Source organism: Rattus norvegicus, chromosome 10 (assembly GCF_036323735.1).
Source record: "Rattus norvegicus strain BN/NHsdMcwi chromosome 10, GRCr8, whole genome shotgun sequence".
NCBI classification, from domain to species: domain Eukaryota; kingdom Metazoa; phylum Chordata; class Mammalia; order Rodentia; family Muridae; genus Rattus; species Rattus norvegicus.
In genome coordinates, this window is record NC_086028.1 from 40,666,347 (window position 1) to 40,684,433 (window position 18,087).

An 18,087-nucleotide genomic window follows, 5' to 3' on the forward strand; every position below is an offset into this window, starting at 1 on the left:
GAGAAGAGGCACTTGTAACTGAGGTGTACAGGGTGGGGCTGTTCTTGACCACCCTCCTTAGGGACATCCAGGAATCTGACAATTTGTGATGTCTATAGGCTGCTTTAGGAGGAATGACACCAACTCTTCGGTAATCTGGACTGCTGGAGAGTCTGTTTATAGACTCCTACACAGGCCCTTAGTAGGCACTCAGCATTACTTTTAGGGGTGTAAGAAAGAGGATGCTGCAGGCAGCAAGGTCAGGTGGGGAACCTCAGACCTCAAACTATCCCAACTTGGAACTTTGCCAGCCCCTCAGGGTTTCTGAGTGAGATTCCAGGACTCTGGTGGCCTCATAGACTTGAAGATTGCTTGTGTAATTTTCCCAGGAGTAAGGAAGGTTGAGCTCTTTGCTGTCAACTGGAAGGGGGACAGGCAGACAGAAATTCTTTACCTCTCAAGTTAGATGGGAAAATCAGTGAGGGAAGAGAACGGGAGTGTGGACAGGGCAACCTTTATTCCATTTCAATACTGAGGAACGGGTGGTCAAAATCAGGACCTGAAATTTTCAGCATTTATAAAACAGAGCAGAAAGTGTTCGTAAAAGATAGTCTTTATGCTGTGGAAATATACAAATAAGCATGTTCTATGAAGCCTTTTAAGATCTATCTTCAAAATGACTACTAACTCACAGAATTTCTTATCTATGTGTCCATGTGGTTTCATAGCAGTGAATGAGTTTGAAAGGGTAAATTGCTTTTCTTTAAAGCAATTCTTTCATTATTACGTGTGAGGAGGTTTTTTGACACAAACCATGGTGACTATGGAGGTCAGAGAACAATTTCAGGCATTGGATCTCTTCCTTAACCAAAAAACTTGGACCAGCAGGCTTATGCACAAATGCCTTTGCCCATGAGACATTTCTTGTCTCTCCAGCTTTGCTTCTCTTTGTCCTGGACTTTGACTTTCTTTGCCTGACTTGTCCATCTTTCTAAGTCTCTAAGTTAATAGTCTGTTTTGTGTAATGAACATATTTCACTAGCAGTGATATCCTGGTATATAATGTAGGTAGATTCTACAATATGGGTCCCATACATAAATTAGTCAAAACTTTCAATTACTGACATTGCCTTGAAAGAGCTTCTACAGTGGCACAGGTTGAGTGACAGAAGCAGACTCCATGGAGCATTCAGGCAACCACTGGTTTTCTAGGCTTCTAGAAGACAGTATACCTGTTAGCTTCCACACTATGGATTAACAATATACTTCTTTATTTTTTTTTATATTAACTTATCCAGTGTGGCAAGTGTTGGGGTGGGGGAGGGCATATTGCCATGGTGCATGTTTGGAGGTCCAAGGACAACTTGAGGAAGTCAGTTCTCTCTCCTTCCACCATGTGTGTTCCGGGTATGGAATTCAGATCCTCAGGCTTGGTGGCGGGTGCCTTTGTCCGTTGCGTCGTCCCTCCAGTCCTAGGCTGAGTTTCTACCCGTTAAGAAGGAAATAAATCTGCAGCCAAGTGGAGATGACTATAGAAAAGTCATCTGTTTTGACAACATATCCTGTGGGCTCTGCAAATACAGACGTGTGAGGGGAAACAACACCCGGTCCATTGTTGTTTTCTGCATTAATGTTAATGGATGGCATCCAAAAATAACCCTTCTTCTCTAGGTTAATTATAAACCGCTGATGCTGCTTCCATTGGCTTAATTAGCAGCATTTTGCCTACTTTGTGTAGAAACTCTAGTTATTTTTTATTTTTAAATCTAGTCCATAGCATCTTTTCACAGTTAACCATGACTCTAAGTAGTCCATAATTGCAGCGTTACCAGCATCTGTTCTGAAAAAAACGAGTCACACGCGTCGCGGCAAGCTGGCACAGTGCCAGCTCATTAATAGCTCTCAACCTGCTCGTGGGCCAGCTCTCTGGGCGATAAAAATTATTTAGCTCTGATTTACAGAGCTTGTTAATTTCTGTAGCACAAATATTTCTGCCATGACTGATTTCAAGCCATCGCTCATTTGACAACAGAGTTGCAAAAGCCCTAACTATTGGAGGATTAGGCTTTTATGAGCAGTTCTGAGCCAGCCGTCCGAGTAACACCCAGTAGTTTCTCCTGCATCCTGGGTTTGGAGGTTGGGATAACTGTGCTGTGCTGCTTAGCTACTCTACCATGCCTTTAGTAGGCTAAACCCACCCATCATGAGAATATCGTTAAGTGAGACTCCGTAGCACACTGTAATCACAGTTATGAAAACTCACAATACAGAGATATGGAGTATAAGGACTGTGCTGGGGCCCAGAACGAAGTCTGAGTTTTAACATTAAAAAAAGTAGTGAGTACGTAGAATCTAAGAGCCTTGTTACCTCTCTTAATGGCACGCAAGGAGGCATAGGTGACAGGGTGTCCCTCCTTGCAGTTTTGGCACATAGATGGATGTCAATCACAGAATCCAGGCCTTCTGAAGAGGCCTTCTGACCACTCCTTTTATGGTACCTCTCCTGCACAGGGGGCCGTGGTAAGGTTGGTGTTGTGGATGGATGACTGACCAGGGAACTGGGGGCCTGCATCCTCTGTCAGCTCCACGAGGTGACATTCTGTCAAGAAGATGATCTTCTGGGCTGGAGGTCCCTGTGGCCGATGCCGGGGATGGCACCATTTGCAGGTAGGGGAGACAACATTTCGAAAGGCCGCCCGGAAGCGCCGAGACAGGAGGTTATAGATAATGGGGTTGACCGCGGAGCTCAGATAAAAGAAGACACCTGCAAATGAGGGGTTGAAGCAAGGTAGGAAAAAATGTAAACATTGAGCAAAGGCCTGTGATCGTCTCCCCAGGAAGCAGTGGGTGTACAGGACACTCACTGAGAATTTGAAATGTAGGGAGATCTCCCTGTGCACTCAGGACCCAAACACAGAGCTATGAAAGAGTCATGGTTTTTCCACGGTGCTGGGTAATGGCACTGATGAGAGACATTCAAGTATCAGGGGGGAAAAGGCTTGTTTCTTCACTGGATTTTTAGTTAAAGCTATAATTTGGAGCAGTAGCTGTGGCGAGGATGGGTAAGTCAGTCTACACACTGTCCCTGGTGAAATTCTTCATTTTGCTGAAAACCTCTGGGAGAGGGCGATCCCCAACTGCTCCAGTGCCACGCCCCTTCCCTACCCACTCATGCTTCCCTGATAGCACTTCCGCTGAGTAATTATATTTTACTACTTATTTTGTCCTCCAGGCGGCTTGTATATTGCCTTTTATCTGCTGTTATACATGCATTATTTTCTTTAGAGATTTATTTTTTAATTATGTAAGTCTCTCTCTGTGTATGTGTGTGTGTGTATGTGTATGTGTGTGTGTGTGTGTCTGTGTATGTGTGTGTGTGTATGTGTATGTGTGTGTGTGTGTGTGTGTGTGTCTGTGTATGTGTGTGTGTGTGCATGCGCGTGCACATGAGCATGTGTTCATGAGTCCTAGTTCCCACAGAGACTAAAAGAAGGCTTCTGGTCCTCTGGCACTGGCATTACAGGCAGGAGAGAAACCTGAGGGGCTGGGACCTGAAGTCGGGTCCTCTGTAAGAGCAGTATGTGCTCTTAACCACAGAGCTGTCTCTCCAGCTCCTGTATACTCATTTACTATCACCTCCTGGTTTGTTTCTCTAAGACACCACTGAAGCTTAAGGGAGGCTAGGAAGGTGACCATCTTCTGTTCTGGGCCCTCAGATAAACACTGGCTCTTCAGCTCCTTCTTCTGGAAAATGGAGTTTGGGTCTTCTGGCTGAAGCTGAGTGCTGAGAAACATCTTCCAGGCTGACTCAGTCACTGCTGTAGCTGTCTAGAACTGTCAGCTGCCATTACCCATTGGGGACTACACAAGGCTGCTCCCATTAACTTTGCATTACCGGGGAAGGGCTTTCTTGCCTTTCCTCAAAGATTTATGGACAGTTAACAGTTGTTTGGGGGAGAGGGTCATGAAGCTGAGTCTCTTCCCAAGGATCTATAGACAGTTAACCATTGTTGAAATATATTTTTTTTCAGTGTTACGGCTGCCTGCAAGTTGCTCACTTTCCCGTTTAGTAACCCTAGTGACTCACTGATTCAACAAACTAAGCTCAGATGGAACCCCTTTTGGTGTCTATGTTCAGTGCCCTCTCTGGGATGAGGAGACATGTCTATTCATCCAGACACTGATCGAATGCTTACTAGGACACCCTGGGAACTTCAAAGCACATTGAAAAATAATGGATCCAGACTTTTTTTTTCCTTCAAGCACTCCACATTTTTTTCCCTTACATTTGGAAAAATACAACAGAGGCAGGATCCTTGACAAAGCTAGTAACAGGGATGCACAACGGTATCGAGTAGAACCTTTGTGATACCAACTGCCAGTTTGTGGCAGTTATTCAGTCAAAGGGAGACTGCTGTGGGTCGGTCATAAGGGACTCGGTGGAGGTGACTGACACCAGCTGGACCTTGACATGGGTGGGAGACAGTTGATGAAGAGAAAGAAAGTGCATCCGGGTGAAAATGCTCAAGGGCAGAAATGGCTGCACGATAGGTACAGGAAATCCTGCGGTATGTGTTTTCTCTCCTTTCCATCCCTCCCCCTCTCTCCTTCCCTTTGTCCTGAGCCGGGATCTTCCTAAGTGGCATAGATGCATCTTACCTTTGCTCTCTGGTTATGTTCCTGATGATCCAGAGCCCACAGAATAAGCCAATGAAAACAGAAGTTGGTGGGTTGGAGTGCCCTGAAGCTAACACCATAGCTTCTCTATTTCGGAAGAAAAGCCCCTGAACCTGGAATTCAATAACTTGGACTTGAACCCAGTTTTCACGGTTTTTATAGCCTTGTGCCTTTGGGAAAACTGTTTCCTCTATGTGTCTTGGTGTCAAATACTGATGATTGCTGAGGATTCCCCTGTTGTAATTATCACGTGTAGGCTTGGGTTTTCCTTCAAGTAACCTCTAAACATTTTCAATCTTTGAATACAAATCACCACCCACTGCTTCCATATCAGAAGGCCAGATCCCTGTGAGTTGCTTATGTAGTGAGGCCTCAGGACAGTGTGAAGGAAAAGTTGCTTTAAAGTTGCATCACCAAACCCACCAGGCCTTTACCTGATACCACATGGATGAGGTTGAACACAGCAGCCAGGGACTCTGTCCACTCTTCCACAAAGCTGAAGAAGAGCCGGTCCACATGGAAGGGGGTCCAGCAGATGGCAAACACGAGGACCAAGACAACTGGAAGAGGAAGTGGGAGAGGGAATGCTGGAGTAGGCCAGGGAAGACCACGATGCTCACCCAGCCTTCCTCTCCTTTTATCAGGTTTTTCCTGCCACCTTAGTTAAGTGATGATTGCTATAGGCAAAGGATCACCCCAGAGTTAAAGAATATTTGAACATAGGAATTAGTTGTATGGATCTAGGACCAACTTTCTATACAATTGCCTGAGTTTTCTTTTAATATATAATTCTATTTTCACTTGAAATTTTCTTGTTTTGAATTTTTCATAAATGCATGTAATAAAATATAATCATCTTTACTCCTTTCCTCTCTCTAAATCCTTCCATGTTCTCCAGCATGCCCCATTCCAACTTCATGTTCTTTTTGTTGAGAACTCTCCCTGTCCCTTTCTCTTTCTTCTCCCCTGTCTCTCTCCCTCTTCCTCACAATAGACCCAAAGATGAATGGAAGCTGTGAGCCTAGATAAATCTTTCCTTTGTTATGTATGTCTTATGTGTCATGTGTGTGTGTTATGTCTTACATATGTTGTATGCTTTGTGTGTTTGTGTGTCTTATGTGTCTTTTATGTGTGTTGTGTGCTGGTGTGTGTGGCACAGAGGTCAACTTTAAGGATTATTCTTCAGGAGGCTCACTTTTACTTTGAATTCACCAATTCAGCTAGACCGCTGGCCAGCAAACCCCAGGGATCCACCTGTTTTCACCCACTAAGCTTTGGAATGCAGGATTACAAGCAAACATCACCCAACATGCTCAGCTTTTTATTACACAGATGCTGGAGATCAAACACCTGTTTGTTTAGCAAGTACTTTACCAACCCATCCACACCCCCAGACTTCTTCCCTTCATAACAGTGCAAAGTTGTTAACACAAAACTAGAACTCATCAGGAGTTTCTTGGATCCTTTTGATTCTGTCCTGGGTTGGGCAAGATACAGAATCAGAACAACTGTAATCACAGTGTTGATTCAGAGAGGAAGAGCTTGTCACCTGGCATCAGAAGTACACAGAAGACCACATGAAGCTCAAAAAGAAGGGTGACCGAAGTGTGGATGCTTCAGTCCTTCTTAAAAGAGGGAACAAAAATATTCACAGGAGGGGATATGGAGACAAAGTTTGGAACAGAGACTGAAGGAATAGCCATTCAGAGCCTGCACCACCTGGGTTTACAACTCATTTACATACAGCCACCAAAACTAGATAATATTGATGAAGGCAAGAAGTACATGCTGACAGGAGCCTAATATAGCTGTCTCCTGAGAGGCTCAGCCAGAGCATATCAAATACAGAGGCGAATGCTAGCAATGAACCATTGAACTGAGACCGGGGTCCCCATTGGAAGAATTAGAGAAAAGATTGAAGCAGTTGAAGGCACTTGCAACCCCATAAAAACAACAATACCAACTAACCAGAGCTCTCAGGGACTAAAACCACTATCCAAAGACTACACATGGACAGACCTATGGCTCTAGCTTCTGCAAGGCAGAAGATGGACTTGTTGGGCACCAGTGGGAGGAGAAGCCCTTGGCCCTGCCAAGGCTGGACCCTCCCCCACCCCAGTGTAGAGGAATGTCGGGGGGTGGTGGTAAGGGGGGTCATTGGAGAGGGGGAACACTCTCATAGAAGGGGAGGAGGATGGGATAGGGGGCTTATGTCTGGGAAACCAGGAAAGGGAATAACATTTGAAATGTAAATAAAAAATATCCAAAAACAAAAGAAAGTACACAGAATTACCTAATCCCCTATCACATTTTCAGCCCCAGGGCAGGGATGGGTGTGCCAATAGCTTCCCCTTGGGACATTGAAGTGCCACAAAAATAAGCATTTTTCTCATCTAAGAAGTTTTAAATCCTTTTCTGTGACAGGCTGCTTGAAGTGTGATCTAACACTGAGTGATCTAACAGAGATGGAGAAGGAGAATCGAGCCTGAGGAGGAAGGGCGAGCAGCCATGAGATGACACCTTCTGAGACTGAGAGATGGGTACACAGTCTTCATTTTGCAACCCTGCCCAGGAGCACATTCCAGGTTTTCACGAAAACTGGCACTTTTGTTTCCTTTTGGAGTTAACTTTTAGGGTAAGCTGTCTGCCTGTGCAGTATGCTTGCAAACATAACTGGAATATTCTTTTGAATTTATCTCTCAATAAAATGTCTTCCAACCACCCACTTCTGGTCATCATTCCTGATTACAGTGAAGGCAAATGGTTTGCATGTTGTCATTATGACTTTTTTGCCTTTGTGTTTTTAACAGTACTGGAAACTGAGCCCAAGCTCCCACATATCAGGCAAGTACTCCACCACTGAGTTACAGCCAAGTCCTCTTTTACTTTTTGAGACATGGTCCCGTTAGGTTGCACAGGATGGCTTTTCAAGGAGCCCAGATCTATTTTTCTACATATGGTGTGCTAGGACTTGAACCCAGGGCCTTGCACATGCAGGGCACGTGCTCTACCAAGGGGCTACATCCCAGGCTTGCTACTGAGATGCTAACACCAGCAAACATGGGGAAGATCATTATCAAAGGGAGAAGGAGAGAAATAATAAAGACTCCTTGTCTCCTGACAAGACCCACCTAAAATAACCTCAAAGAAAATGATTATGAGAGTCAAAAGACCAACTTGGGAAACTTCGGGATTTTGTCCACAGATGGCCCAGTTTCCACGAGCCACACGCACACAACCTGGTTCTTTCTTTCTAAAGGTAGGCTGGGATTTGGACAGTTTATGATAAGTTTCACATACCTCATCAGTATCTCTCCTGGAGGATCAGTGCTGTTTTTCTTAGCTTTCATTTTCATGCGTCCCTTTGTATTGTGTGTTTGGAGGTGTGTGTGTGTGTGTGTGTGTGTGTGTGTGTGTGTATGGAGGTGTGTGTGTGTGTATGTGTGTTTGAATGTGTATGGATATGCACGTGTCTGTGTGTGCATAGGCCTAAGGTTGAATCAAGACTTGTCCTCAATCACTCATCCACCTTATTTACTGAGGTAGGGTCTCTCAATCAAACCCAGAGCTCACTGATATGGCCTGTCTCCAGAGCCAGCTTACTCTTTAGATCCTCTGTTTCCGCCTCCCAAGAGAGGAATTGTAAAATTTTAGTCACTCCCACTAGCATTTACATAGGGTTCTGGGGATGAAACCCCCAGTCCTCATGCTTGCCCAGCAAGTGCTTTAATCACTGTTCTATCTCTCTAGCCCAGGAGTCCATTTCCTTTTTCAGCATCCTTTTGAGAGAGGATGGTCAGCACCTGGATTTCTTAAAAATAACTTAAAAACAAGTATGTGCACTTCTAATAAAAAGGCTATTTTTACTGTTTTGTTTTTAAACAAGGTGATGTTTTGATACAATGTCCTAGGTGGAATGATTTACGCAGGAGAACTCATGACTAATTGTTCTTAATCTGGAATAAAAACAATCCACAGAGTCTACGTTGCCATTGGGAGTTTACAATCTTCTAAAGTGAGTTATAAAACTCTGTGTGTGTGTGTGTGTGTGTGTGTGTGTGTGTGGGTAGGTGTGTGTGTGTGTGTGCGCGCGCGCGCGCGCATTTGTGAATGCAGGACCCACCACAACCTGTTTCCTATGTTTGAAGAATGCTAGAGCACATACAAGTTCACCCCTACCTCATCTTACAGAAAGAGTGGAGCAGAGTTCAGGCTCAGCGTGAAAACGTGATTTATTATTTCATAGGATTTGGAAGGCACCCCAGCAACTGTAACCTAGCAAAAGGCTTTGAATGCCCAAAACCAAAGATGAAACAAAACAGGCAGGTCATAGAAGCTTCTGGAAACCAAGAAGAACATCTTAGCCAGCACCATTACGTCAGTGCCAAAGACAAAACCTCTGCTCCTATAAACAAAAGCGAACAAACATTAAACAAAGCAAGGAGCTTACACAGCATCTTGGTGACTGACTTTCTAGAGGGTCTGTGAATATTCACAGCCACTTTGTTCGCCTCAAGGGATTCATCTCTCTTCAGCTGAAAGAGAAGTGGAAAAGTGGTTAGGAAGAGAAGACTGCTTTCCCCACCAGAAACTTTAGAGGTATATAAACAGCACTTAAAGAAAGGTTTTGAAAAACTTAAACACTTCACTGGAGGCAGAATTCAATCTAAGTTCTCTGGACAGGGTTATGGGCAGGATAGAGTAAAACTAAAACTGAGCTTTAATGAGCGATTCCATGAGATTGTACTCCTGCAGTATGTTAAGTTTGGAGTGGGAACATGACGTCATCTGCCATCTCTACCAGCCTGCTTAAGGCCCACCTTCTCCTGACGATGCAGCAGCTCTGCCGCACTGTCCTCTCCTTCCTCCCAAGTCTACATGCACTGATGGGCCCTGCCATCTATTTGGTGGTGGATCTTTCTCCCTTAGATCTATTTCCATTGCCTGTGTTGCTGTCTCACCAGACGAAAGGAACTCTGATAACCTGTGACTACCTCACACCTCAAAGAGAGTCCAGTGTTGTTTAATTCCTCCCTTGCCGGCTTACCAACCTCACCCTAACTCTCTCTCTTAGACTGTTTATTCCTTTACTACACTTACTTCATAGTTTAGTGGGAGTGTCAGTTACTTTTCTTGTTGCTATGACGAAAATACTGAACAAGAAGCAACTTACCTTACGGGAGGAAGGTTTTGTTTGACAAGAAGTTTGAGGAGAGTCTATTAAGGAGAGGGAGAGGTAGTCACAGAGGCAGGGGCATGAAACAGATGGGCACATTGCATCCTAGCTAGGAAATAGAAGGAGACTGACGCTGTGCTAAGCTCACTTCTCTCTTTCCCCTTTTTATAAAGTCTGGAATCCCAGCCCATGAGATGGTGCTACCATCATTCAGGCTGGGTCCTCCTCCCTTTTCTCTGGAAAAGTCCTCATAAACATGCCCAGAGGTCTGATTCCAGACCCAATCAAGGTAACAGAGAAGATTAAGCTGAGTTAGCTGTAACTCACTTCTGGTCCCGTTACCAAATAACCTAGAAGATCAGAGTGTCCCAATCCCAAGTTCCATAGTTAGGTAACTGGGGCCACGGGAGCATCACACGCTGTACTCCTGGAACTGGAAGGGACCCTCTTCTTCACTGCATCTGAGGTAGAAAATACAGCGGTTGCTTGTGTTGCACCATGGGAAAAACCCTCACAACACTGCTGTGTGCAGGCTTTAAGCTCCTTAGAAAGCAGAACAAAATCAGAAAAGAAGCTATGTGTTTGACGACTTCAGTGAGAGCTATGTCTACCTTGTGGACTTCAGGTCTAAGCCCCCATTCGTGTGCTGCCAGACATGCTGAGATTCCTTCACTGGTGCTGACAGGGAGCCTGAGGGATCAATAGGTCATTAAGTGGAAGGAAAACTCGAATTACCCTACAGTCTTAAGCTCTGCTAGAATCAGCCCATTGAGGTATAAGGAGACATTTTCAAGTATGTGAAATGGGTGTGATTGTGTGTGATGATGAACAGGCCTCTTTGAGGATCAGTGAACTCTCTGGGCTGCAAGTTATCCCAAGGGAACACATTAGAGAAAGACTTTAAAGTTGGAGAAAACTTGGAACATGGCCCATTAAAGGTCACCCAGACAGATCCACAAATCCATATCTTATGTCTCTAAAGTACACAAGCTCCTTAAAATCAGGCAGACCTCAGGAAGACCTGGGCTCCAGGCATCCACATGTATGCTTAACATGTCTGCCTGTCTCTTGGACTTAGTGGTGACCTCTACATAAAGTTTGTCTTGAGAAAGCGAGGGGTTAAAAATGCTTTGAGATTTGACCCTTTAGACACATCTGGAACCTGGAAAGAACTGAGGGAATCCTGCAGTGATGTAGAAATAAGAAGTTGTGGTGGTGAGGGCACCAAGGTGTTCCTAACATGCTGAGCATGCCAGTGCAGTACGTGGTATTCAATGCATGGTAGATTATCATTACTTTCATGATTGGTATTCATTCCACATCTTCTCAAAAGACGTGGTATAAATGAAAATACCTGAGGGCAACTGTCTATATTTCCCTTATGAGGATTGTTGATCCTCTTCTGGGAAAATCTCCTTCTAACTCGGCTGTGTTTACTTGACAACATTAGCCTTCACTTCAGCTATCAACTGGGCACAAACCTAGAGTCACCTGGGAAAAGGGAACCTCTATGGTAGAATTACTCAGATCAGACCGGGCCTTAAGTCTTCTTCCTTTTCTTTAATTAAAAAACATGTGTATGGGTGTTTTGCCTGCATGTATGAGTGCAAGCACATGAGCACACTGCATGTACCTGTGCAAGCCAAAAGAGGGTATCGGTTCTCCTGGAACTAGAGTTACAGATAGTTATAATCTGCCATGTGGGTGCTGGGAAAAACCACCAGTGCCCTTAATCATTGACTATCTCTCTAGTCCCTGGCAATCATTTTCCTAATTGCTAATTGATGTGGGAGGGCTGTCCAGTCCACTGTATGTGGTGCCATCCCTAGGCGTATTTGCCTCAGCTGTACGAAACTGGTAGCTGTGCAAGCCATGAGGAGTGAGCCATAAGCAGAATTCCTCCATGACTTTTGCTTCAGTTCTGCCTCAAATTCCTTTGATGATGGACATAACCTTTAATAAATATTTTCGCTTTATTTTATATTATGGGTGTGATTGTGTGTCTGACTGGAGTCCAGAAAGGTCAAAAGAAGGCATCCAATCCTCTGGAACTGGAATCACAGACAGCCATGAGCTGCCTTGCAGGAGCTGGGAACTGAACCTAAGCTTCCTGAAAGAACAGTGAGCAGCATAGTATTCTTTAACTTGTGAGCCAGCTCCCTAGCCCTGGATTTTAAACTGAGATAAACCCTCCCTCCTCCAGTCATTTTTTAAAGTGTGTGTGTGTGTGTGTGTGTGTGTGTGTGTATGCACATGTGTGTGTATTGTATTGTATACATGTGTGTGTATATACATGTGTGTATGCACATGTGTGTGCATGTGTGCACATATGTGTATACGCCTGAGTATGTATGTGTGTATATGAGATAAACGTGTAGATACACATTGTTCTGATCTATACATATTTGTCTGTCTTTCAGTTTTTCTGTCAGGTCATTTATCCATCCATCCATCCACCCACCCACCTATCTATCCATCTGTCTCTCTGTCCATCAGTCTCCTCTTCTGTGTATCTGTCTATCTGCCTAGCCATCCATCCATCCATCCATCTATCCATCCATCCATCCATCCATCCAGTCATCATGTGTCTCTATGCATCCACTTCTACCCATCCTGTTCCCCCTTCCTCACTCACTCTTTCTTCCTCCCTTCCTTTTTTCCTTCAATTCACCATCTGCCTCCCTGTGCATCCATCTCTACATATCCTGTCCATCTGTCCATCCGTCCATCAATCCATCTATCCATCCAGTTATCATGCTTCTCTATGCATCCACTTCTACCCATCCTGTCCCTCCCCCATCCCTCTCTCCCTCCTTTCTTCCTCCAATTCACCATCTGTCTGTACATTCAACTCAACACATCCTGTCCATCTGTCCATCCATCCATCCATCCATCCATCCATCCATCCATCCATCCATCCATCCACTATATTGCTTGCTCATAGCCTGTTTGGCATTGCTGATTTTTATGCAATTCACAAATGTGCCCTCAGCAACACAAAAGTCGTGTGTGAGAGACATGGAACAGGCTAGATTTTGCCAGTACTTCCTCTTGGATGGATGGGAAGCTACTTGTGGGCCATCCACTTTCCATCTCCATGGTGTTCTGAGCCTAAAGTGCACCTCTATGGAAATTTGTGTCCTGGAACGAGGGGGCATCAGTGAGTATTCAGCTTTGAACACACACAAGCTTCTTTTGTCCCTTTTCTTCCTCTGGCTGCTTTGCAAAAGTAGTGGCAATCAGACTTAACCACATCTCTACACTTCTCAGCAGACCCAATAACTCAAATACCATTAGGGCATAGGTCTTTTTAATTCATGAACATTCGAAGGACCTTTGGGTCATGTTTCTAACTCTTTTATTTTAAATGTAGAGCAGCTGAAGCCCAGTAATTGAGCCTTATCTCCTGACTGTGCTTAGTCTGGTTTGGGGGAAATCAATGAACTAAAGTGTCTACACAGAATTATAAATTGTAATGAAGGAAATTACTGGAAGCCAAGACATCTAGACCAGAGGCAGGACAGCTAGGGCTTCTAGGTGAGCTGCCCCAGGGAAAGGTACTTGAAGCCTGACTGACAGGGTGGAGTAGAGTCAAAGAGGCAAAGGAAGCTTGGTGGTGGGTGGCAGGAACCTTCCAGGGGAAGGGATCCAAAGGCTCTGATGCCCATAGCACTGAAGGGACTTACTTTGCCAGATGGCTGTTTAAATCTTCAGAATGACAAGTCAGACATCTCCTTTCTTAGTAACTCTCTGGTCCATTCCCATCGACTTCACCTCTTCTGAACCAAGCTGTCCTCAATTGCATTACTCACACAAAGCAGGATGGCTATTGTCTGCCACCAGCTTGGGACACAGACACTGTGGATTCATGCCAGTGGAACAAAATGAAACTTAAAGACCTTAGAGGAATCTACGCTTGCTGTTAAACTTAGGCATTTCCCCCAAACTCATACAAGACAAACGATTGCTTAGCATTGAACAATAATAATATTGTTATAGTCGGGGTGAGGAGGTAAGAAGGACTTTTGGGATGTGAGATATTTGGAAACGTATGGAAGTCTTTTCCTCTGGGTTAGATACATAGGACATTCTGGAACTGTGGTGATGACATCAATAAAGTGACAAGGGTCTAGGGGAAATGCCACCGGTGTCTGGCTGGTCAGATTCATTCTTGTTCTTACATATCTATGACATTCATATATGCTCTTCCTACTCGGGCCTGGCCACTCATTTTAGGGACAGTAAATAGGAAAAAGGATCCTCTTTGTTGATAACTAAATGCCTTTCTCAGAGATGGACTGGAGTGGGACTCTGCATCCAGAGCCACAGAACCGAAGGGCATGATAGGTTCTATGTGGTTATTTCTTTCATGAACAGCTCGTGTCTACCTCCTTCATAGTCTCTTTGCCTTTTTAAAAAGAACCACAGACTGTTAGAGCAGGAAGAAGCTTTAGAAATGATGTGATGTGACCTTTCCTTTCTCCAAATGGGAAAGTAATTCCAGGAGAATTGTGTGTGGCTTGCCTAAAGGCGTGCGTCGGCCAAGGACCTGAGAGGCTAAATAAAACAGTTTACTTTGTGAACCGCTTCCTTAAGTGAATACAAAACTGTCATTGTGAGGACTCACACCTATGAATTTGGGTACAGCATACAGCCAGAAGCATAAAGAATCATGCCTACATTTCTCAAACAAACAAAAACAAACAAAAAACCAGATTCTCTCAAGTAATTTAGAAGCAGAGAAAAGGAAAAAAAATATTTATCACCACAAGCTTAGAGAAGGAGTCTCTAATTATAAGGTTCAGGGGAAACAGAGTGATTTCCCCAGAAACTCACATATCTCTTAATCATACCTCTACTGCTCTAACTTATGAGTTCTGTTTACTTTTCCATCCCTCAATCTCTACCTGCTATAAAACTGGTTTCAAGGAATATCTGTATATAGATACACACACACACACACACACACACACACACACACACACACACCCCACACAGGATTTAATTTGTTATTTCAATCAAAGGTCAATGCAGCCACGGGAAATATTTGCCTTCATGGCTGTTTATCTGTCTCAGATCATAAAATGGGAAGAGTTCATGTAATATCCTCAAGACAGGTTGGTACAGAGAAAAACTTGAACACAGGCAGTAAAGTAGAGCAGGGGCAGCAAAGAGGCCCCAGGGTGTGGAAGCATTCCCCCTAGAATATGATCCTCTAAGCCTGGATCACGCATATACATACAAGGTGAGGCTTCTCCTTAAGGCCCTGGAGTCAGATTCCCCCAGGAGTGGTATCTACATTGATTCCCCTAGGAAGCTGTCTAGCACTTTCATAGAAACACAGTTGGACAAGCACAGAAAGAATAAGGGACACCAGTTAAAGAAAGTAATGGAGTTGTGGTTTTGCTATGTTTAGTCAGTAGCGATTCCCACCTGTTCAAAAGGAGACCAAGCTGACTTTACTTGGCGAGATAATTCTTGAGTACCTGTGTGGAATTTTCATATGCAACTATTTTATATACACATAAACACTTGCTTCTTAATTTCCCACTTAACGTCATCCTCTGTGCCCCTCTTTGATTCTGCCTTCCCACCATGATAAATCTTTCTTTGAATTCAGAATAGACAAGAAAGGTGGGATGCAACTTCAAGCCAGCAACCTTCGATACTCACCCTGAGCCCCATGAGGTAGTAGAGGACGCTGATGAGGGTCATTGGGAGGATGTAGAAGAGGAAGCTGGTAGCTTGGATGATCAAGTTATACACCCACATGGGTTTGGTGACTGTGCAGGTGGCTGAGCCAGGTACGGAGGACCCGTTGGGAAAGTGCTGGAACTTGATGCCATGGATGCTGGTATTGGGCAAAGAAAAGACCACAGAGAAGCTCCAGACTAGGCTGAGGATCCTGAGGGCCCGTCGCCGCGTGCTCTCCAGCTTGGCTCGGAAAGGGTGGACAATGGCCACATAGCGCTCTACGCTAACCGTGGTGACACTGAGAATGGAGGCAAAGCACACAGTCTCGAAGAGGGCTGTCTTGAAGTAGCATCCCACAGGCCCGAACAGGAAAGGGTAATTGTGCCACATCTCGTAGATTTCCAGAGGCATCCCCAAGAGCAGGACCAGCAGATCTGAGACTGCCAAGCTGAAGAGATAGTAGTTGGTGGGTGTCTTCAAAGTCTGATGTCGGACAATCACCATGCACACCAGAAGATTGCCCATTACCCCCACCAGGAAGATCAGCGCATAGGCCACAGACACCGGAAGGGATAGGTCACTGCGCTTGGGTCCACACAGGTGGGCCAAGTACTCCTCTGTGCTGTTCAAGTACTTCATGAGAGGATCGTGGATCCAGGAAGCATTTTCAAGTTTTCCCATTACTGAGCTTAAAATCCACAACCACAGGTGTCCCTTGTTCTGGGTGTCTGTCCCAAGCTGAGCCAGAAGGAGTCTGAAAGCAGAGGCTCCTGGAGAAGGTCTGAGAGAGTGAAAGGATAGCATCAGCCTCCAGGGCTCTCCACTCACGCTGTTAATGCCTTTTGAGGACCACCCAAGCCCCGCCCCCGGCACGCTGTAGGCCAATGAGTGTGTTAAGCTGCACCATGGGAGAGCCCAGCCGGTCGGGTTGGCGTGAGGACTTTGTGTTTGGGGAGCAAGGGAGGAGGGGCCTCCCTGTGACTTGGAAGCAGCCGGAGAATCAGCTCACACAGTGAACTGCCTGTGCCACCTGAGGAGTGAACACTCCCAGCCTGGTCTGTCTCAGAGTTGTGGGGCGCTGGGGAGAAACACAGGAGGAGCTGAGGAGCCCCTACTGCTGAGCCAGTCTCCATTGCTCTCTGATCGCTCCATGTCCTGTCGAGGGGAAAATCAGTCGATTTCTCATATTGTTCCTTTGGGCAATCAGGGCTCTCTGGGGAAAGCATGAGACATACGATTTTGGGGATCTCAGTGGCTGAAAATCAGCTTTTAGGTTTTAGCTCTGCGTAAAAATCTATCTCAGCAGTTAAGAAAGCAAGTGGGTTTCAGGACCTCATTAGAAAATAAGAAAATTGAACTCTCAGAGCCTCCCTCCCTCCTCCACTTTCTGCCTCTCTCTACCTCCTGTCTCTCCCTCTCCATCTTCCTTCTTTTTGTCTGTTTGACTCTCTCCCTCCCCCTCTCTGCCTGTCTCTATCTCTCTCTGTCTCTCTCTCCCTTCTCTTCTACTCCTTCCCCTCTGTCTGTCTGTCTCTGTCTCCTCTCTCTCTCTCTCTCTCTCTCTCTCTCTCTCTCTCTCTCTCTCCCCCCATTCCTCACTCTCTCCCCCTCCCCCTCCTCCCCTCAGCATTATTTATTTATTTGTGTCTTAGGGTCTTATTGCTGTGAACAGACACCATGACCAATGTAAGTTTTATAAAGGGCAACTTTTAATTGGAGCTGGCTTTCAAGTTCAGAAGTCCAGTCTGTTATCATCACGATGGGAGCCTGGCAGCATTGCAGCATCCAGGCAGGCATGGTGCAGGAGGAGCTGAGTTCTACATCCTCACCTGAAGGAAGGAAGCCAGGAACAGACTGAGCATCCTCAGGCAGCTAGGTGGAGGGTCTCCCAGCCCACCCTCACAGCGACACACTTCCTCCAACAAGTCCACACCTTCTAATAGCGCCACTCCCTGGGCCAAGCATATGCAAACCATCACAGTCAGCACCCACTTCTATGGATTTACTAGATGCCCTGTGCTGTCCCAGGCTTTGTGGAAACATGAACCTGTTAGTCACTCTTCTCATTGCTTTTCACAGAATACCCAATGGAAACAGCTTACATGAAGGACTTATGGGGGCTGGTGAGATGGCTCAGGACTAAAGAAGCTTTCCACCAAGTCTGGACACCTGAGTTCATTCCCCAAGACTCACAGGTTGGGAGAGAGAACCAATTCCCATAAGTTATCCTCTGACCGCCACAGCAGTGGCATCACACACACACACACACACACACACACACACACACACACACACACACACGTGGGTAAGCCAAAACAAAAAACAAATAAATGCAATATTTAGAAAAGTGAAAGAGTAGAGTCAGAAGGACTTATTGTCACTCGAGGAAGTGTGGCACGGTAGGGTTGGCAACAGGAACAAGGAGCTGCTCACACTGGAGCCACTCAGAAAGCAGAGAGATGAATACTAATGCTCAGGGCATATTTTCCCTTTTATATTCAGTCCTGAACCTTACTCCATGGGAGGGTGCCTTCCACATTCAGGGAAGATCTTCCCTCTCC

General features: G+C 45.3%; 1 protein-coding gene and 1 long non-coding RNA gene across 3 annotated transcripts; one reads left to right on the forward strand and one right to left on the reverse strand.

Annotated features, from left to right (window-relative positions):
• Nucleotides 1-477: 477 nt before the first annotated feature.
• Nucleotides 478-16,333, reverse strand: Nmur2 (neuromedin U receptor 2). Of its 2 annotated transcripts, XM_063269806.1 has the most exons (5): nt 15,506-16,327; nt 9,107-9,191; nt 5,091-5,216; nt 2,348-2,743; nt 478-1,550 (listed from the first exon to the last, which is right to left on the reverse strand). In XM_063269806.1, exons 1-4 carry the CDS (start codon nt 16,205-16,207, stop codon nt 2,469-2,471), a joined length of 1,188 nt encoding a protein of 395 aa, XP_063125876.1. In that variant the 5' UTR covers nt 16,208-16,327; the 3' UTR covers nt 478-1,550; nt 2,348-2,468. The 2 variants fall into 2 exon arrangements, with proteins under 2 accessions (XP_063125876.1, NP_071611.3); NM_022275.3 differs by having other exon boundaries at nt 478-2,743; nt 15,506-16,333.
• LOC102552546 (uncharacterized) lies at nt 3,431-7,377 on the forward strand. Its single transcript, XR_357603.5, has 2 exons — nt 3,431-4,547; nt 7,081-7,377. It is a non-coding gene; the product is annotated as an uncharacterized LOC102552546 (long non-coding RNA).
• Nucleotides 16,334-18,087: the final 1,754 nt, after the last annotated feature.